This window comes from Antechinus flavipes, chromosome 4 (genome assembly GCF_016432865.1).
Source record: "Antechinus flavipes isolate AdamAnt ecotype Samford, QLD, Australia chromosome 4, AdamAnt_v2, whole genome shotgun sequence".
Taxonomy (NCBI): domain Eukaryota; kingdom Metazoa; phylum Chordata; class Mammalia; order Dasyuromorphia; family Dasyuridae; genus Antechinus; species Antechinus flavipes.
This window is the reverse complement of record NC_067401.1, coordinates 169,737,777-169,759,899: the sequence shown is the minus strand read 5'-3', so window position 1 is coordinate 169,759,899 and position 22,123 is coordinate 169,737,777. Positions and strand designations below refer to the sequence as shown.

General features: G+C 39.7%; 1 protein-coding gene across 16 annotated transcripts in view; it reads right to left on the bottom strand.

Annotated features, from left to right (window-relative positions):
* The window catches only part of RBFOX3 (RNA binding fox-1 homolog 3), a 974,608-nt gene that overhangs the window by 174,833 nt on the left and 777,652 nt on the right, over nt 1-22,123 (bottom strand). For 6 of the 16 annotated variants that reach the window (XM_051995447.1, XM_051995445.1, XM_051995451.1 and 3 more), the window contains exon 4: nt 12,863-13,178. The exons of 9 other annotated variants lie outside the window; for them this stretch is intronic. Coding sequence is in view for 1 of the 7 variants with exons in the window: in XM_051995446.1 (XP_051851406.1) it covers nt 12,863-12,967 (105 nt within the window). In the remaining 6 variants the exon portion in view is untranslated. Of the gene's footprint in view, nt 1-12,862; nt 13,179-22,123 lie in introns of those variants that run through there. One more of the 16 variants, XM_051995446.1, reaches the window with a different exon arrangement.

Below are 22,123 nucleotides of genomic sequence, written 5' to 3'. Positions count from 1 at the left end.
TGTGACCCCATTTGGGATTTTCTTGGCAGAAATACTGGAGTGGTTTGCCATTTCCTTTTCCAGTTCATATGACAAAAGAGCAATTGAGGCAGAGTTAAATGATTTGTCCAAAGTGACGCATCTAATAAGTGTCTGAAGCCAGATGTGAACTCATGGAGTTGTCTTCTTGATTCCAAGTCTGGTGTTCTATCCATTGTGCCATTTAGCTGCACAACCCTGAATTAATTACTTAACTTTCAGAGTTCCCAAGAAACGCTCAAGTTATGGAGCAGATGGTGTATGTTGGTAGAGGAAAATTCTTCATTGGTAGTTCCTAATGTCCCAGAAATCACTAGTCCAGATCTTCCCCAAAAGTATCAACCTCATTGTTTTTGCTGCAAGGACTATATGAACTAATGTATGTATGGTATTTTGCAACCTTCAAAGAACTACTTCTATATTGGTTGGTGTTATCCTCCAACTGAATGTAAATTCCCTGAAGGAACTTCATTTATTTCTTTTGGTTTTATATTCCTGGGACCAAGCACAGTGCCCCCCAAATGGAGCAGGCATTAAACAAATGCTTATTGAAATGATTCAAATACCTTACATTTTTTATGTTCATACTTTGGCTATAATAATTTGCCTACCAATGTTGTTGGTTTTCTTATTTAGTCATATGAAATTGTAAGAATGATTTAGAACAGAGAGTCTTAATCTGAAGTTTGACGTTTTGTTTTTTAAAAATATTTTTAAAATAATAATTTAATATTATCACTTTACTTTCTAATCCTATTTGTTTTATTTCATGCATTTAAAAACATTACTCTGAGAAGGGGTTCATAAGTTTTTCCAGGCTGCCAAAGATGTTCATGGTAGAAAAAAAACCTTAGAACCCCTAGTCTAGAAGAAAAGTAACTAATAGGACTTTGGAAATATACAGGGTTAAGGAGAGAAATGGAGAGTGAAAGGGAGAAGTATAATCTTTAATTGGGATTATAATAGAATCCCAGAGTACCACAGTATAAGTAGGCTATATTTGCATAGCATTCCATCCTATGGAGGAAGGTGATATATGATAAGCACTCATCTTTGGTCCAGAGTTTCCCAAACTAATTTTGTCAATGAACAAATTTAAGCTTGAAATATACTGATAGAATCCATAAATGCCAGTCTCCAAGTTGAAGAACATGGATATTTTCAAATGAAATATAAAGTAAGGGATACTATCTCTATGTCAGATATAATAAGAAGAGATACAGTGTTATGAGTGATATAGGTTGTGAGACAGGAGTCTGTGGGGTGTGTGTGTGTATGTGTGTGTGTGTAGATTTGCCAGAAGATATGAGAGGAGATAGTATCCTGTATCTCAAATGTGTTACATGTTTGGGAACAACAATAGTGCATATACTTGCATGTCCATGTCACTAATAAGGTAGGGTGACTATAAATGTGAGGCACAGTGTATATGGTCAGAGTGAGATATGGGATGGAGATTCTGGGAAAAGAAATACTTGAAGAATTTGGAGAAGGAGAAATAATGTGAAAATAGATGATGATGCTTATGTGTTTATATTGGGGAAAGAGGGAATGAGGCTGTAGTTTGGATTATTCCCACCTCAGCTTTCCAAATTAGAACACTGGCAGTAGGTAGGAACATTTTAGAGATGAGAAAATAGAGGCCCAGAGAGGCTGAGTGATTTGTTCAGGTTACACAGGAATTCCACTTCAATATATATATATATTTTAATAGATGGCTAGATAATGCTATGGATAGAGCACTAGACTTAGAATCAGGAAGTCCTAATTCTAGTTTCATATCTAGTTTCAAGCACTTATTAGCTGTGTGATCTTGAGTAAGCTACTTAATTTCTGCATACCTCAGTTTTTTCATCTGTAAAATGAGGATAATAATAGTATCTACTTCCTAGAGTTGTTAGGAAGATAAAAAGCCTTTGCAAAATTTAAAGTGTTATAATGCTAGGCATTATTATCATTAATCATTAAGTACTTAGTAGATATAAAGCACTGGGCTAGGTGCAGAGAACATAAAGACAGACACAAAACAGCTCCTTTCTACAAGGGAAAAAGAGTTAATAATAACAATATAAATAGATAGAGAGCACTAACAAGAAAAGGTCTCATGTCAAAAATGAATTGTGCTTTAAGGGAAGCTGGGCATTCTTACAAGGTGGAGGTAAAGAAGGAGTGCATTCCAGGCACAATGGATCCCTTTATTCAAAGGCTTGGAATACAGCTCAAGCTGATAACAGTCTTAACTAGAATTTAGGTTTTCTGAACTCTTAGTTAGGTACTTTTCCTACTTTAATATGTGACCTAATGGGCATTAATAAGGAGAATTGCCCATATTTGGGAACATCTACTCATTTGTCATTCCCTTTCTGCTTGAGCCAGTGCTGGCTCTTGGTAACAAAACTGGGTTGTTACAGGACTGTTACTAAGCCACAAAGACAGTAGCTGGTAGGCAAAAAAGACAAAAGCAGGTTTAGTTCAAGGTCTCAAAGACTGTTTAGAGGAAAAAGAGAGATGAAGTATAAACAATGTTGGATCTGGACTAGATAAGAGAGTCCCACCAACAAAGGGGAGGAAACCTTGTCCTGGATCATTTTATCTCAGCAGTGATAGGACTTGAATTTTCCCAGGCATATTTGCCTAGTAGCTTGTGGGACAATCTGCCCTCTCTGGACAGGAAGTTCAAATGGCCCCCACCAGAAGCCAAATTAGTAGCGAATACTTCTAGTAGCTGATTGGTCATCTGAACACCCATTAGCTTTCCTGACAGAGCCTCTGGATTCTTCTCCTAGACTGTCTCCCTTTCCAACTCTTCCCTCACTCCCCTTAATAGATTATTGGTGCCAAGGATCACATTTCAGCTGGGTTGGTTACACAGAAGGCCTGGAGTAAATCCTGCTGATCTTGTGTAAACCCAATTTGTAATATATGCGCAGTGCCTGACAGGACTAAATAACCATTTGGGTGATTAGGCTGGTGAGGATCAGGTAGCTGAGCTGGATGGGACTCTGCAGAGCTGGGAAGTTCAAAAATTGATTGGTTAGATTTGGAAGCTGTACTTGAAAGAGGAAGATGCATAGAGAGAAAGAGAGAAAGAGAAAGACAGAGTAGAGAGAGAGACAGACAAAAAGTGGCAGAAATTGATAAAAGGAAAGACAGAAAAAAAACCAAAGGAAGAACAAAACAGATAGGAAAATGTAAAGAGATAGAGAAAGAAACAGAAAAACAGAAAGATGGAGGGAGAAAGAACAAGAGGGAGAGAAATAAGTAGAAACAGGGAGAGACAGAAAGAGTGAAAATGACAAAGAAAGACTAAAACAATAAATAGGCAAAAGAGAAAGTATGACAGAAAGAACAAGACAGAGAAGAGTGAGTAAAGAGAATGAGGGAGAGAAAGAAAGACAAAGGGAAACAGAGATAGGCAGAAAGAGAGAGAAAGAGAGAAAAAGAGAAAGAGAGAGAGAGAGAGAGAGAGAGAGAGAAGAGAGAGAGAGAGAGAGAGAGAGAGAGAGACATGTAAGAAGAGAGAGAAAGAAGGAAAGAAAGAGAAATGAGGCCTGAGCCAGAAGGGACCTTAGCATTTTATAGGTGAGAGAACTGTGATGTTATCTAAAGGAATGAAAAGCATTAGATAAAGTGAGTTGCTGTAACTAATAAGAAAAGTCCAGAAGAAGAAGACAATATGAGCAATATGAAGAAAACATGAAATATTACACAAGCCTGAGGGGAAATGGAAAGAGGAGATGAAAAAGAAAAAGAGAAAAGATGTAAGAAAAGGTAGAGGGAGAGAGGAAAGTAATAGTTTTTTTTAAAAGCTACTAGAAGACAAAGTAGGGAAAGAAGAAACAATAGATAAGTATAAATTACATATGCTCCAAAAATTGTAAGAGCTTCTTGGATCTAGCTTCTCTGAGGAGAGGTCTGTCCTTTGGTCAACTTATGGTGGGACTGTATTCCTTAGGGGGTATTCAGGTTGCACTAAGTGAGGTATAAAACAATCCAGGTATGGACTTGATGTGGGAAGGAGAGGAATAATGGCCCTGAATCAGTTTTGCTTAGTAGTTGAAGGAGTTGAATTCTCCCATTTCTCTCATTCCTTTTTGAACAGTAACAACCAGACCTTCTGGAACCAGCATGGATCTCTCCCACTTATAAATTCCACAAGTCCTAACACCCTTTGGAATTCTCTACTTTCCTGCACCTGACCAAACCCTTTCCTGGAGCTGGAACCAATGCAGCCCCAGTCTGAGAAGGATAGAGAGGCTGTGTTCAGAAGGCTCCGTTTAATCAAAGTGAAGATGCTAAAACTTGAAACCCACTGTGAGCCAATCTCCAGAGATGGGAGTGATGGCCCTGGCAATACTGGGATATCTCTTCTCCTTTTTGATAATATCCCTATCCCTCTTGAGGGATTCTTCACAAGAGGTGAACCAGAAAAGTATTTTGGTTGTAATCCTGGTCATGCGTCTCACCCAAGGGCAGACTGCTGTTTTAAAAATTGCTTTAAGGCTCAGTATGCTTGCTCCACCAGTCTGGTCCTGCAGTGGGCACCCCACTGTGCCAGAGTAAAGTTTAAACTCTGTTGAACATATTATTCACATCTCTGCAGTGTTATTTTTCCTTTGTCCTATAGCAACCTCTGAGGCAATTGAAGGGGTTGTTTGCCTGAAAAGATTGACATGAAACTTGCCCCTCTCCCCTCCACTTGGTCCTGCTACCCATGGTCCACAGGACATAGAAAGCAGCTGAAAGGATTCTATACTCAAGTGACTCCAGCCAAGAACTTGGATCTGGACAGACTAGGTCTGTCCTTTTCTTAATCCCTTCACTGTCACAATATCTACTTAGCCATCCCAAAGCCTTATCTAAAAAAGGTTTCATTTACATTAAAAAAAAAATTAATGGCTTTTTATTTACAAGTTATATGCATGGGTAATTTTATAGCATTGACAATTGCCTTTTGTTCCAATTTTTCCCCTCCTTCCCCCCACCCCCTCCCCTAGATGGCAGGATGACCAATACATGTTAAATATATTAAGAGTATAAATTAAATACAAAATAAGTATACATGTCCAAACTGTTATTTTGCTGTACATCATTTACATTTTTTAAAAAAGACTTCATTTCTTTATTTCTTTCCTTTCTCTCTTTCTCTCTCTCTCTCTCTCTCTCTCTCTGGAAGTTCTTATGGCTAATTGCAAGTATTCTCTTCGATTTTCTAGAAAGGTTGAAAGTCGGAGCTGACCGAGTAAATATTTGACCTAGGGAACCTGGGAACTTCTGATTTGAAGCTTATGTGTCCAAAAAAAATGCGTCAAATGTGTCAAAAAAAATTCTGGCATTTCTAATGGAACCTGAAAATCCTACAGGTGCCAAATGTGACAAATGCACAGGCTTAGCTATTATATTCTGCTACATGGAATTCCTGAATAAGTGTACTTATCAACCATGGTAGGTATTTGTGCCCACATGCATGTGTGTGTGTATGCACACTTTAAGTCAACATCTGTCTATTCACACAAAGAGAATGAAAGCCCTTACTATATATGTAGAAATCTCTAGATCTGCACATAGATGTTTGTTTATACAAAAACATTACACTAGGGGAAACTCAACTATAAGAACACATAAATTAATGCATATTCCTACAAAAGCACAGGATTATAGATTTAGAACTGGAAGAGACCTTAAATGTCATCTAGTCAACTCCTCATTTTATGGATGATGGAACTCAGATACAGTTAGATGACTTGTTCAAAGTCACACAGTTAAGAAGTGGATAAGCCAAGTTTTAAATCCAGATCCCCTAATTCCCAAATCCAATACTCCTATTACTGAACCAAGCTGCTATTGAGTTTAAATGTGAAAGATTCCAGTGTTTCTCTTTGTCTCTCCTACATGGGTTCAGTAGGTGGTTTTCTCTTCTCTTTCTCATATGGAAACTCCTATAGCTTATACAGGTTCATTCTCTGTATGATCACTCTATTCAGAGCCTGCTAAATATATCCTGTATTGTACATGGTCTGGTCATAGGCACTGCATAGATAAATCTTGATTTGCTAAGAAACAGAAGAGCAGTTCCCCATAACCCATAAAGAACTGCTTTCTAAGAAAAAAACACTTCAGTAACTCCATGTTCACTTTCCACCAGAGGAATTTCTGAAACATAGCAAGAGAAGGAATGTCAAGTAGAGTGTATCAGGGAGTAAAAGAGAGTAGGAGATAGGAGGAAGAGAAACATACATTGTATTTTCATTTTTCATCTTTTTGTTTTCTGGACTCAGCTCATGACAACTCGAAGGAAGTCTTTTTTGATTCCCTCCCTCACTCTCCACCTCCATTTGTTAGTGTTTCCTCTCACTTCAATTCATTATATATTTAAGTGATGCAGTGGATAGAGTATAGAAAGACCTGAGTTTAAATCTGTTCTAACTGTGTGACCCTAGGCAAGTCACTTAATCTTTGCCTGAAATTAAGAGTCTTTCTCCCTGAGTTTTCCTTCCCATAAAATAAGGATAATAGTAATACTTAGAGTAGGTATTACTATTAAAGATAAAATGAGACAATATTTGTAATAAAGTCTGTTGCAAACTTTAAAGAATTATATAAAGCACCAGCTATTATTATATTACCAGAATACATGTAGTATTCCTCTAGTGAGATGTAAACTCATTGAGGACAAGAACTTTTTTCTGTTTTGTCTTTGTATCTTCAGGATAGAGCATAAGTGTCTTGTGCACAGCAGGTGATCAATAAATTTTATGGGATTGAAAGATTTAAATACACAAAAGCCCTCAATCTAATTTTGTTTTCTTGTGGAGATAGTCCAAAACACAGCTGAGATATGAAAGATGTTAATTGTTTATCTTCTAAAATATTGTATTTATAGAGAATTCAGGGTGAGGATAAGAGGATTTAGTTAGTGATATGTTTACCAAGAAGAATTGTTATAAGATGATTTTATCAACAAGATGACCCCATGGCCTGGAATCCAACTACAGTATCAAATCTCACAGTGGGAGAGACAAGGACCACCTACTTAGTTTTTCTCACCTGAGAAATTCTAGACAAATAACCTTCCTTATTCTACCTATTTGCCCAAACACATAATGTATTTCTGAAAATGGTATAAAGTTGCCATTTCTATACTAGTTGCTTTACTCTTTGGGAATGTTAAATATTAAGAGTGTTAGGGATAGAAGCAGGAGTAGGGTGTGAGTTGCCACATATAGAGAAGTGGTCTTGGGGTTCCATTATGAGGTATAGGTGTGGCAAGCATCAATTTGGAGAAATAAGCATAAATGCCCCAAAGCACATGAAGAGTTTAATGAACAGTGCTGAATATGCTACAGTAATTACTCCTTTTACAAATTCCCGTGATTAGCAGCTATGATGTCTTGGAACAAAAGGAGAACAGTGATTAATGAGAATAGAGTTTCTAATAAACTCTCAAAATAGTGCTTGGAAATCCCTCTCTCTTTTTTTGAGCCTCCTTGTTCCATTCCCTCAGGAAAATTTACTGTTACTAAAACCTCCAGGAAGCAAAAAACTGATGATAATAGGACTAAACAATGTGTTCTTCTATTGGACAATGCTAGTGATTAAAATGATACAGTCTCATTTTATTTTTAAGCACTGTATTATACTTAAATTAACCTTTTATCACACGGATATAATTTAAAAAAACACACAACAGAACTCATGACTATGATACTCTTTGTTAGGCATCAGAATATTATATAGATTAGGGTCATGATACATCTGATAAAAATGTTTAATTGTAAGATGGTTTTATATGAGTGTTAGTGTTAGTATTAGTGTCATGGCCTAAACCTTAAGCAGAATCATAATGGTGGGGGTGAGGCAATTGGGGCTTTTCCCCAGTATGTTAATTAAGAGGCCACTGATAGTTATATAGAAACAATATAGTTAAGTACAGGTTTATCAAGGATAGTTAAAATAGTGAACTCTTAGATGATATGATGGACTAAGCTCTTTCCCATTCTAATCCAGCTTGTATTGGATGGTCTTCCCATCAGCATTCTCTGCCACAATGACCACCTGCCCCCACCCTGATCAACTGAGGACACAATTTGTACTGCTTGCCCTCCCACAAAAATTTCTAGTTATAGCTCTGATGCCCAAGGACAGCCTGAGAGTCTGGCTCCAGTAAGTCTCAGAGAGGAAAAGGAAAGACCTTCTTAGGAATGCCCAGGTTGCTCAAATTTCCAACAAGGTAACAGTGTCTTTCAGCTTTGAATTATTCTACAAATCTGTTATTTTCCCACCTAATTACTACTACTTGTATGTGTGCACATATGCAGGATGCTTAAAGTGCTTTGTTTTCCCCTTTAGAGATTCTCCTTCCTATGTACTTGATGTGGCTATAAGACTCTCTTGATATGATGTTATGGCTTAATAAATTAATTACAGTGACATAAATCCCTTTTCATTGGTTTTCCTGCAATTCTCTATAATTTGCCTTCAAAGGCAGCCTTTACACTGAACCACATAAAATAACTCTTTGCAAATATTGATGGTTTTCAGGTAGAAAAGCCTATTCTTTTATAGCACATTGAGATTAAAGAAGAGTGTAGAACTTTGTCTCCTGCATTTCACACTGAAGAATTTCAGAAGGTGGGAGGCAGCTCCATATAAGAAAATAATGGTCTTAAGCTTAGCATGGTGGTTATCCTCTGCACATGATCGGTTTGTACAGAGCAACAACTGTCCTGAAATGGGGGATTCTGGCTGCTGGGGCATGGTAAAGCAAAGACAGATACTGTCAAGGAGCTGATATGAGTGAGGTACAAGATGCATGCAGCTGCCTTTGATGAGCTATTCACAAATGACAGAGCCTACACTGCAGCTGTATTTTCCCTGGCATTTGGTTAATCAAAGTTTTGCAGACAGCTTCATTTGTGGCTGTCCCATGCAATGTTAATATGATGAAAAATATCAGCACCACTATCAAAAGAGGGGTAGGAAGGGGTGGACAGTCACAAAAAAGATGTCCAATTAATTATGGAACAGTTTTTCTATCTAAGAGGACCTAGTCTAGTTCCCAGCAGATTTGGGGTCCAAAGAAGAGCAGCATATGCTTCTTCTTAGAGCAGGAAAAGGTTAATGAGTTTTTAATGTAATGGAGAGAACAGTCCTGTTGGTTGAGGCTTTTCACCCCCAGATTGAAAAAAATACTTTGTCTAAAAACCTTTGCCTATTCTGCTGCTGCATTTTAATGCACCACAAACTATGTTTCTGTCTTGCTTGAATTCACATCTTTCACTCTGCTCAATTGTGCTGTTTAGATTTAATATACAGCCTACATAAGAAACAAACATCCTCACTCATGCACAAGTTTATGTAAAGAGCCTCTATTCAACCACCTACACCATAGATCTTATGGTAAGAAAGATCTCATTTTAAGAAGGAACAACTAGGGGAAGAATGATCACCTCTTCTTAATTTTTAGGTGCTTTCTACAAAGAATGCCTATAAGCTTAGTTCTTTGACAGGCCAAAGATAGGCAGAGGAGACTGTGTTCTGGGAAGAACAGCTGAGGATTTGCAAATACACCAGGATTCAAAAAAAAAAAAAAAAAAAAGATGAGGAAATACACCTCCCTCTTTTATCTATTCAAAGATGGGGAACTATGGCATGGAATGTTGTTTATGCTGTCAAACATGGCTTTGTCGTAGAACAAGGAAGTTCAGAGATCACTTGGTCCAATCCTTCCATTTTACAAATGAGAAAACTGAATCCCAGAAAGATGAAGTGACTTAGTAGTATTAGAGGTAGTATTGCTGGTTCCAAATTCTGCAATCTTTCCTTTGAACCATGATATGTGTATATATATATATATATATATATATATATATATATATATATATATATATATATATATATCTCATGCAAAAATATGTTTAACTGTTTTTCTTTGTTTCAGGGGAAAACTCACGATAGGGAGTTTGAGAAAAGGATTATACAGAAAATGACTAAAAATAAAAGGCATCATAAAAGCAAACAGCAACAAGAAAAAGTAATACTTAGATTGTACTGATTAATAAAAAAGAGAATGGACCTTTGGCTTCACTAATAGAGGGTACTTCTACCAATGTTAAATTGATACCTTTTCTACAACTGACGAAAAGAGCTGTGTAGGGCATTGAAAATATGAGAACAACTTTCTATCTACTATATCACAATATTTCTTTGTCCCAATTAATGAAAACGGGGAACAACTTGAAAAAAATACCCTGAAGGAAACATTTCTCTTATAAATATTCTTCAGTAGCATAAAAAGGGTCACTTTTGACCCCTTGACCCATAATATGGAGTGGTTCTTTCTGCATAGCTGTAGAGGGAAAAAGAAAGCATGGATGGAGCAGAACTTCTGTTTCCATTTGCACTTTATAGATCTGGATGGTGAATCAGTAGGTTGATGTGCTTTTCCCCTTCATGACCCTTCAGAAAACATTGAACTAATTATCATGTCCAGGATTTGAAACAGAAATCAGGAATTGGAAAGGTTGGTTTCCTCAGGAAGGTATTGACTCATCATCACAGGACCTACTATGGGAGATGATGAATCTACAGATGAATTCATCTGTGTTCTGAAGACTATAGAAAAACTTGTCCTAGAAGTCTTCTCACTTTTGTTCATTGCAGGAAGGGGAATGGGGGAGATCTCAGTAGCTACCGTGAAACTAGGTAGACACCTTCACCATATATAGTGAGATGCCCAGCATTAGCTAGAAGTAACAACAGATGATGTCTATCTTTCTAGTCTAGGGGAATAGTGGATTTAAATAAATAAGCAGGGACTGGCTCATCTGTCTTCTCTATTATCCCATATTCACTGAAAAGAAGATCCCTATCTCTCATTAATTTTTCTTAGTGCATATAGTCTTAAATTTGAGTCTACATCATATCTGGATGTGTTTGTGTGTGTGTTTGTGTGTGTGTGTGTGCGCGTGAGGGTTGGAGCTAATATAGGGGTACAGTCATCCTTTGGCCACAGTGAAGGGCCTGCTCTGTGTCTGCCTTGCCCCATTGCCCCTCCCTGTATGACTTACTGTGGTTTCCTCTTCTGTAGTGGTGTTCGTAAAGAAGAGCCACATGCAAGTAAGAGGAAGAGAAAAGCAAATACCAACCACTTCTTCACTTAAAGAAAGAGAAATGACAGGCACCTTTCCTTTTGCTTTTCCCCATCACATGTTGAAGGAAGATAAGAGGGCTGAAATAGGATTTTCAATCCAGTATATTAGAAGGCCAGTGCCAAACCTTCAGTTCCAATTCTAGAATGCACTTTTTACCCCTTTGTCTCAGTAGTTGACTGGGGTCCCAGATCCAGTCATAGTATATTCTTGCCTCTGGGAGGTTGAATGCACAGGGGTAACAACCTGGGTTGACAGGAAGGTATGGTGGCCTGGCTCCTTCCTTTTCCTTCCAAACCTTTTAAATTACAGCACTCAGCTAGATTCCCTACTCAGGATTTCCTCTAAAGCCCCTCTGCAGGCCCATCCTGCAACTCTCTACTCCTAGACAGTGATGGCAATTGAAAGACCAAAGATGAGGGTTGGGGTAATGGAAACCTTCAGGGCCAGAGTGGCGGGGTAGGTACAGAAAGGGAGCGGCCTTTGGTTGGCTGGAATATCCGCAGCTCCTCTCTGTTGGGGGTGTGGGGAAAGCCACTCAAGGAAAGATAAGTTAGACATACCTCCCCATATGTACTGCAGGGGTCTGGTCCCAAATTGGACACAAGGGCCACATTCTTGCCTCTATATTGGAAGAAGGGAAAGAACAGCTAGAACTGCCTCGCAGAGCAGCCCAGAGCAAGAAGGAACCACCTGGGGGGGAGGGGGAGGAGATGGGGGATTCCAGAATTCTTTCGACCCACTCCTGGTCTTTGGGGAGACTCCTTCTCTCCTTCCCAAGTTCCCAAATAATTTTTAGAGGACAGATCCGCATCCCCCTAGCCTGAGCTCTCTCCAGACGCCGCAGTTTGCAAAGACTCTCGCCCCCGCGCCATTCCTTGCCCCTCAATTCACACTCGAGGCTGGGCTCCTGATCCCCGCGAGGTCTTCTCCCACACCCCTACTGCCCCAGCTACAGAGCCAGAGCCAGAGCCAGCGCGGTGCTTTCAGATATCTGGTCTCCGAGATCCGCCCCCTCCAAGTCGCCGCCGGCGCTGCGATCTCCGCTGCAGCAAAGCTTGGGGCTCCCCCACACACGCCTCTCTTTCCCTTCTCTCCACCCCCGCACTCCCCGGGACTCATAGACTAGCAGGCAGAGGTGCCCAGGGATGGTCGGGAACTCCCCCGCCCCAGTATCTTGGCATCTCAGAAAGAAGTTCCCAACACTGTCCCTTCCCCCTAGTTTTCTCCCCCCCTTCCCCCACCCCCTTTCTGCGGCCCGGATCCCGCACAGTCTTAAAAGTTACAAGCAAGTAACGCGCCAAACTCAGTCCCTTCCCCCCACCCGACCCTCCTCTTCCTTAACTACTGTGCCTAGGAGATGACCTCGACCTGACAGGAAGGCGAGGAAGGGGCTCTGCAAACTAGGACGTAACCGCAGCGCCCACTCCGGCCCGGCTTGGCCTGGCCCGACCCGGCCCCGCTCTTGCTTCTCCAGGTGCGGAGAGCTGGGAAGGAATGGGGAAGGGGGGAGGATTAGAGGGGGAGAGACACTATCCTCACCCCGCACCAAGGAAAGGGAAAGAGGGAACCAATCTGCCGGCGAATAAAAGGTTAAGTCCAGCGGTCTGGGAAGGCTGCTTGGATCTCGGTTACCCCCACCCCCCCAAAGCACGTGCGAGTCCGGGGGCCAGAAGCGGGGCCGGCTAGCTTACCTGTTGGAGGTAGAGGAAGGCAGGCGGGCAGGGCACTGAATGCGGAAGCATGCTGCCGGAGTTGGACAGCAGGAGGCAGCCCGAGTTCGCCATGGAGCACAGCATGGGGCAGCAGATGGGCGCCCGGCTCCGAGGAGGCAGTTCGGGGCTCCTCTCGCACCCTCTGCTCTGTCCCTCCGGGTATGCGAGAGAGCTCGAGTGTATCCCTGGCTCCCTCCCTTTCTCTCTCCTCCTCTTCCTCCTCTTCGGGCCCTCCCCTCCCCCTCGTGGCGCTGTTTAAGGGGGAGGCATCAAAGCAGCGCTCCTCTGCCCGGTTCTCCCCCAGTCAGGGCGGGGAATGATGGAGAGCGAGAGGGAGATGGAGAGGGAAGACAAGAGGGAGAGGGAGAAGAAGGAGGAGAGATAACAGACAGACAAGGAGAGACACAGATGGGGAGAGACAGACACACACGGAGAGACACACACGGAGAGAGAGAGAAAATGAATATCACTTTGGAGCCATCAGAGGCCGGTAGGCAGAGTGCGAGAGTGTGCGCGGCGCGCGTGTCTGTGTAAGGCAAGCGGTGGGAGGGGGAGTCCCTGGCGTACTCCAACATCAAACAGAGCCCCGTATAAAAGGAAGAGAATCCAGAATGACAGCACAACAGCTGATCCCACACTTAACCCTTTGCCTGCCAGAGTTCTTTTGCAGCCAGTTCTCACACCCTCCCTCCCCAGTCTTCTCCCTGTGCTCCCTCCGTTTTTCTCAGAGGAACCCCAGCTGCTTCTGGATTTAAATTTTTTAAAAACATATTTAAAAATTTGTCTTGGTCCTGGCACTGGGGGAAAGCGTTTGCATCATGGAAAGACACTGTACTGGCTTTTTGGGTAGGAAGGTGATTCTCCCTGGGTGCTCAGATAGCAACTATCTTAAGGGAAACCAGCTCAGTGACAGGGAGTTTCAGTGATGTAATGAGGGCACCTACGCAAAGGCTTCCTCACAGTAAGGAGCTTTCTCTAGGCTATTCAGGGTTTGGAAATCCAACCAAATCTTCTGACTATGCTTCCTGGCCTCCCTTTATCTTGAGTTCTAATTTCTGGTAGGTCATGAATACATGTGCACATACCACCTTGCCTCAACTTCTCTAATGTACTCCGTCTGGATGAACATGTAAATTTGGCAGCCTTCCAGTCCATCTTCACCTGAGCACATCAGAATAGCTGTGCACACAAAACAGTCACTCTGGTACACACAACATCATGTGGAGTTGCACCTGGCACACACACAAATAAAATAGGTTGTACCATTCCCACCTGCACTTCTCTCCTCATAATAACATATGTAAAAGAAATGGATATCTGTGTAGTTTCTTATCAAGCAACAATGCACAAAATCAGGCACAGGTCATACCAGCTGGATACCTGTCTCTTCATTACACCTGTCTTCATACACAGACTTACAACAACACAAAGGAAGAACAGTTGACCTTTCTTGAACTTGGCAGAGTTTAAAATGACTTTTTTCTTAATCAGATGCTGGAAGGCAAATTATGACTAGAGAATAATTTTCTAAAAACCAAGTGTAAATACATACCTATATGGCATAAGGCAGTCTAAACAATTCAAGTACCAATTTTAGATGGTCCCCTTTCCTAGAACAATATAATTTAATCTTCATTTAGTTAGTATTCTAAATGCTCCTCTGATCCTTTTGTCATCTAAAAACCAAAACAAAAATCAAGCTCAAAAGTAATGTTTTTGAGTCTCAGTTTACTGTAAAATCAGAGAATGGAACTAGATAGTTTTTTGAGCTTACATATGTAGTAAATGGTGGAATGGAGACTAAAAGCTGGATCTTCCATCTTTTGGTATAGTGTTGTTTCCTAATGATCACTTTTATTAGAAATTAGAATTATTTATTAGAATAAAATTAGTATTTTATTAGGTGTAAAGTTTTATAAAGCCTGACCTTACAAAAGGTCCCTTATCTAGCTCACTATCTTCAGAAACACCCTTTCCCCAGACATTGGAAGTACTGTTTGGATGAAAGTACAATTATGAGTTGGAAGATATCTCATATATGTCTCTTATTGAATTTTTCTAGCTTGTAGCACCAGAAGGTTTTTCTGAATTCATATTGCCTGCCCACAGTGCTGTTGTTGCCTTCTTCCTCATATTCTTTTTCTCTTGCCCTAGAGTAGCCAAGTGGTTTCCCTCTTCTTCCAAAAAAATTTATAACTGGAAAAGACTTTAGAGAAAATCTGATACCCTTATTCTTTAAATCCCATGTTCATCAAGAAGTCTTTCTTAGGGGCAGCTAGTGGGTGTAGTGGATAGAGCATCAGCCCTGAAGTCAGGAGGATATGAGTTCAAATCTGGCCTCAGACACTTAAGACTTGCTGGCTGTATGACCCTGGGCAAGTCACTTAACCCCAATTGCCTCGGAAAAAAAAGGAGTCTTTCTTAATAATCATGGAATATTGTGTAAATACTCACCTTATTGTAACAACTCACAGGTACCAATTCAGTTTTACAAAACAATTTGTAGAAGTCTCAAAGCCAGGAGAAACTTAATTCAAGTCCAACCTCTGAAACATATTTGCTGTATGACCCTGGGTAAGTCACCTGAGTTTGAGAGTGACTTGGAATACAACATGTACACAGATATATATAATGTGAAGTGGAATGTGATGTAAGGAAAAGAAGAAATCCAGACAGAATATTCTAGGAAAGTTTGAGGAAGAATAGAACATTTTCAATCAAAGTAATCAATTAATCTCTTCTAGAGAACGTAGCAAAAACATAAAATAACATCCAGAAAAAGTTAAGTGAAGCTTCTGTCTTGAGAGTTTCTGTTAGAGGCTGTGTCTCCATAAATTACTTAAAACAAATGGGTTTCATAAATTTCTTAAAACAAATAAAGTTCCCAGGATGCTAAGTAACACAGACTTCTGTGCATATTATTCTCTGAAGAAAAGGCAACATTAGATGGATAAGAATAAGCAACAGGTTTTAAGTTGAAGTGTGCTATAAAGCCCTAATTGTTTCATTCCATCAATTCAATTCCATTCATATTTATTAAACCCTTAATATAACCAAAAGCATTGAGTTAATGTCATAATTATAAAATTTAAAGCTGAAAGGAACCGGAGATCATTTCCTCCAATCTCCTGATTTTACAGCAGGGAAAACTCAGGTCCAAAGAGACCTTATAGTTAAATGTCCAAGGTTGGAAGGTCTTCTGACTCCAAATTCAATATTCTTTTTATTATGATTTGGAGATAAAAATTTTGATATGCAGAAGATAGTTTTCTAGGAGCTTAATATCCTATTTGGAAGTAGAGTTGGAATTAGGAATGGGTAAATGATTCCTGGAAGAGACTGCAAGATACCTCACTCAGAAATTCAAATCAGGATGCTAATGTTATTCCCACCAAAACCAAAATAAAATCAAAACCCAACAAATACTGAAAGCAAAAGGATTATCCTTCTCTTCCAACAGCTGGTAGTGGGTGTAGGGGAAATAGGAGAAGAGTGTTCCCAGGAGGAAAATGTAATGGTGGCATAAAGTTCTCCAGATCCCACAGGTCCCACTATGGAAATACTCTTGGGAATCATTAATAAGTATTTATTGGTGTCTCCAAAGAGTCTGAGCAACCTTTTTCCTCCCCAGAGGGTGCCTTCATGAGCCAGAGTGGGTGGTACTGGAGTCATAAGTGGGGGAAGTCAATGTTTCTGGTATCTGCTACTGGAGAGAAGAAAAGCTGTTAGTTGGTAAAAGCTGTCAATCTGGTATTAATATCTGCTACTTAAAAAAAAAAGCTAAGGAAAAAAAATACCCCATTCACCCTGAATCTAAAAGGGGCTTTGTTAGGGAGGTAGGAACTGAGTTGTAATTATTTCTATGCTCCTGGGCACCACTATAAATATCTGGCAAGAGAGGTACCTCACAGCTTTTGAGATCTTCATGATCTTTCCTAATGTCTCATGTTTTTTTTCTACTTTCCCTGACCAGGATCCTGCTGGGTGGATCTCCTTCTCCAAGAAAGGATGCTTAATCACTGTCTTTTATAGGTCCATTTATTTGGAAGAGTCTAGCCATAAGAACACTTATTGGGGACTAGAGTGCCATATAACTTGGTTAACCATATAACTATGATAAAATATTCTTTATATCTCAGATCATTGAGAAATTCAGAGCCTCTATAAAATGATTTTGTGGAAATTCTAACAGTGCTGTAAGGAAAGGTTGTGGAAGAAGGTTGAGTTTATCAATTTACCTTCTGGAGACCCAAAATATTCCTTCCAGCCCAACCTAGCCCCTTGAAAGGCCAGAGAACAGTAAAGAACAAAAACTCACTTGAAATCTTATGGCTGGTGGCCCTTTACATTACAGTTCATGACTAGGGAAACTTTCTGTCTGGGCCATGCCCAAGTATCCTTGAGCTTATGGCAAGACTTGGCTTGCCTCTTAGCTGTTAGTTCCCATGCTTGGTCCTTTAGTCCAGTAACTGAAAAACAGATCTCAGGCTAAGTTTATGTACTTACTTTTAAATTTCCAGTTTAGGACTATCCTACATCTTCATGAACTTAACAAATGACCATGGCCATAATGGCCAGACTCTCAGCACAGGTTACTAGTATGGAGGGAGACAAGAATGATTCAATGCTAAAATAATACCTTTGTATTCCTTGCAGGGCTAAAACTGGCTCCTTCTTACTCCCCTTCGACTTTTTATCTCTTCTTCTACTTTGAAATATCTCACCAAGAATACCTGCTAAGAAATCATCTGACCTACCTAAAGCCAACCCAGGACAAGAGATGATCTCACCAGTTTCAGGCTGCTCAACTGAGCTAAGCCTCACTCTATTCTATAAATACATCCAGCTTCATGCTTTTAATGGTGTCTTTGATACCCCTGTAACCACACCCGGGTATTTATTTGGCAGAGAGCTGGCCAGGACTGTAAGGAGAATATGGGTGTTAGAGGGTCAGCTGAATATAAAGTCACTAAAGGGGCAAGCCACAAAGGGCAAATGTAAAGGGGAAATTCCCAGAAGAATAATCCACAGTTATGCACATAGCTCTGTGGGGACAGGAAAAGAGGTAGGGAGAAGATCCTTGGACCAACAGGGAAGACAAAATGGAATTGAGAGTGAGGATGATAGGGTGGAATCAACCAGGAGAATTGGTAATTTCTAAGCTGTTAATTCTCCATTTACCTAAAGCTGAGCATTTATGAGGGCTAGGTAAGACAGAAGTCCTACACTTTGTTAGAAAAGATATATTACAGTCACTGAAGGGCCATTACATTGGAGATGAGAATTTTCCTCTGAGTTTTCAAAAGCTATAGGATTAGGTTTCAGAGAAAGACACTTTTTCCTCCTAGGTTTTCCAATCACAGCATAAGAATAATAGAAAGAATACCAAATGTGATGGAGAGAAAGAGATACAGAAAAGAGAAATAAGACTAAATACAGGTAAATAGTGACTTTTTCAATTGAGGTCAAATTGGAAAGTTTCAGTAAAGGGTTTAATCATTCTTACTAAATGTCACTTTAGGCTATTAAAAGTTTGATTAAGGGAGAGAGTGAGGTTGTTTCCAATCCTGGAATTCCACCAGTATTAACCAAAGGACTTCTTGCCAGTAGCAAGAAAAAGTACAAAGACCAACCCTATTTGTGGGTGGCTGGCACCCATCGGTTACCATGGAGGGAGCTTTGTCCACCCATTAGAGCAAGTCCTCAAACCCCAATGGAGACTGCAGCAAAAGTGAAAAATAAGTTTATTTATCTGTTTAATTAAGAGCTGTTTGCCAGCCTCACAGATTCAGGTCCATCCGTCTCACTTACAACCACGTCCTAGCAAAATTAAACATAATAAATATAGGGAGACTGAAAGCAAAGGGCACATGTGAGATATACGAGCAAAGTCAGAAGTTGCATAGGGTTGCAGTTATAAGCACATCTTTCTTTTGCAAATGTTTTGCCCCTTTGGGGATTGGAAGCCAGCTGAGCTCTTGGAGAGGCGTTGCTGGATCTAGATTGACTTAGAAAAGCACTCAATACTGTTACCCATTGTTATTTATCTTAAGGGAACCCTCAGGATTTCTCCCTTCTTTTTGTCCATGGGAAGAAAGAGAGCTTGAAACAAAGTAAAAGATACATCTGAAGTTGACCATTTCTGGAATGTTACAAATTTCTCAGTGGCCTCCTACAGCAACCAGAAAGATTGACTCCAGGCACAGAAAGCATCTGGTCTGTGGGATATGGGTGAAACAGTCAGTTGTGTCTTTCTTTTAGCTCCTTAGAGACTTCAATTCAGGGTGTTTAGGCCCAAACCCACATAGGATGACAGGAAAAGAGAAACCAAGGTTAAAGCAGATTTCCCTCCTCCAACTCCCCTCCATCCCTATTATAAATTCTAAAAATTTAATTCCATAACAGCTACCTGCATTTTCTGAAGCTAATAGCTGAATGCAGTGAAACAATTATATTTGCACTAAAATTAAGGTATATTATACTTGAGCCTTGCTCTATGGTATTGAAAGTATTTGCAGTTTTAGAGTAGAAATAATGAACTTATTATATAGTTAGAAAGAAAAAATAAAGAAGGAAGTTACCAGATGGCAAGCAACATCTTTCTTCCTCAGTCCCCTGCCATGTCTTAAGATTTCTGTCCATAGGGTTCTTTTTTTTTTTTAAAGCTTTATGCAATTTGCCCAAGATACAAAATTGGCCAGTTACTGTTGTCAGAATTGGAAACACTGAGTTGTTGTTTACTACTACTACTACTACTACTACTACTACTACTACTACTACTACTATTACTACTACTATGAATGAGATTTTGTACTCTATAGTTTTTTAAAAGTGTTTTTTCATCTTTATTATTTTATTAGTTTCTCATAATACAATAACTATGAGGATGGGAAGAGAAGCAAACATTTTTATTAAGCATCTGCTATGTGCCAAATACTGTGCTAAGTTTTTTTTTTTTTTTTTTACAAATATCTTAAATCTTACTTTTTAGTATAAGATACACACACACACACACACACACACACACACACACACACACACACCCTTTTATGTCCAAAGAGACATGGAGAGATAAAGAGACTTAGTGTTCAAGATCATATGGTGAGTTAGCAATAGAGTCAGGATAACTTGAATTCCCTGACACCCAATGCTCTTTCCTTAAGATATTCCTATCTCCTGCATTGTGCCAATTTCATCATTGCTTGTTTCTCATTACAAAGCACTGTCCTTAATTGTCATTAAACCCAAACTAACTTTGTCAAATTCACTATTCATTTATAATAGGTCAGGTCTTTACTAATCTAGCTACTTTTCAGTTTGCTAATGATCATGATCTCTTTCTTTCTCATTCGAGAAGAGTTTGAGAAAAATCTACATAGAATTGTACCAGAACAGGAAAAAGGAACAGAAATAGAAACTATGACCAGATTGTTAATAATCTTATTGCTATTTGCCTTCTATGTTCCCATCTTCACAAGGAAGACTGACAGTCCTTTTTCAAGGACTTTCTTTCTTTTCTTTCCTTCCTTCCTTCTCTCTTTCCTTCCTTCTTTCTTATGGCAGCATCAAGGTCATCATTTGGCTGATGAAGAGTCCTGAATGATAAAATAAAAGGACTCATGGAAGTATTGAGGGCCCATATATTTATTTATTTAGTTGTAAAGCCATATTCAATCCCTGACTGGATCACAAATGAAATGAACTTAGGTAGTAGATATAGCAGATATAGCCAATACAGATATAGCCAGCAGTCTTTATTTATGCCCAGGTAAGGCTGGCATTGCAGTGACCCCTGTCTGTCAGGACTAAGGACAGAAGTGCTGGGCATGGGGAAAGTTGGCCTATTTACACATAACCAATGACTCCATCTAGCTGTCTGAGGCTTTAATTTTTGAGCAGTGAATCTACATTTGGATGGGAGGAGGTGGTTTAAAAAATTGCTCATATTTGGTCTTTAGCACTCTTGGGATTGGTACAAATTCCTATATGTGTTCCAGTGAGGGTGGGGGCTATAGGAGAATAGATGATGAAAGTGATGAAAATAGTAGAAATTAGAAAGAATTTTTAAATACAAAAGCACAGAATTTGGAATTGGAAGGGACCTACAAAATCATTTAGCCTGACTACTTTCAATTTACATATAAGGAAATGGGCTAAGAGGAGTGAAGTGACTAAAGGTCCCACATATAAAATATCTCATCTAGGTTTGAAGTCTAAGCTCTCTAACTCTAATAGCATTCTTGTATATTTTTTTAAATCATACTCCCTCTTATAGTGTCATAGAGCTAAAAGATAGCATGAAAAGAGTATGGCTTCAAGATCAAGTTGTCCAACCTTCTGCCTTCAAGCAATTCTAAGCCATTTGTGACTGAGTTGTATAGTCTTTTCTTGAAGATCTCCAGGGAAAACTGATTTCTCTTAGGAGTCCATTCCAGTGTTTTATCCCCGGGGAAATCAAGAAATTCTTCCTTCTGCCCAATCCCAATCTTGCTGTCTTAATTTGATTTAAAGGGAGAAAGTTTGGGGATAATTCCAAGGGAGACCTTGAGGAAGGAAGATAAATTAGGTTTCATTGGCTTCTCACACTCAGAAGAAGACAGTAGGAGTTTGTAGGCTGTCTCCCTCCTTTCCCCCTGCTCCAGAATATAGAATATTATCACCGAGGAAGTTAGCAGAGGCCCCAGTATTTGGAACACTTAATATTGTGCTAGCTCAAAGACATCATTAAGGGAATGACAATCTGGGGCCCTTTTCATTGTTGTGGCCTTTGTGAAGAAGTCTTAGGATCCGATAGGAATGGGAAGGGGGAACTGAGTTCACAGATTATTTTCAGAGATGGATGAATTTGCACAAACAGAAGGGAAGTCTCACTTGCCATCATGACAAAAGGTAGCTAAAAAGATGGATCAAGTCTCTCTTCAGCACCTAACCTTGTTTTCCATATATCTTGTTTCTAAAATCAGTATTTGACTTTTGTTCTGCCTCTTTTTCTTTAAGTCCCTCATGACATTGTTAGCAACTTAGAAACTAGTGTTCTTTGAATGAAGAGAGGAAAGGAAAAAAAATTATTCACTCCTTTATTATAGTCTAGGAATCATGATAATTCCTGAAGGAACTTATTTTAGAAGTACAAATGGGGGATAGAAGCCCAGGAGGGGTGTTTGGGTCTGGCAAGTCACAGGGATGGTGAATGTAGTAATGGGGCAGTGAATTGATATGACCTTTCCTTTGTCCTCGCAT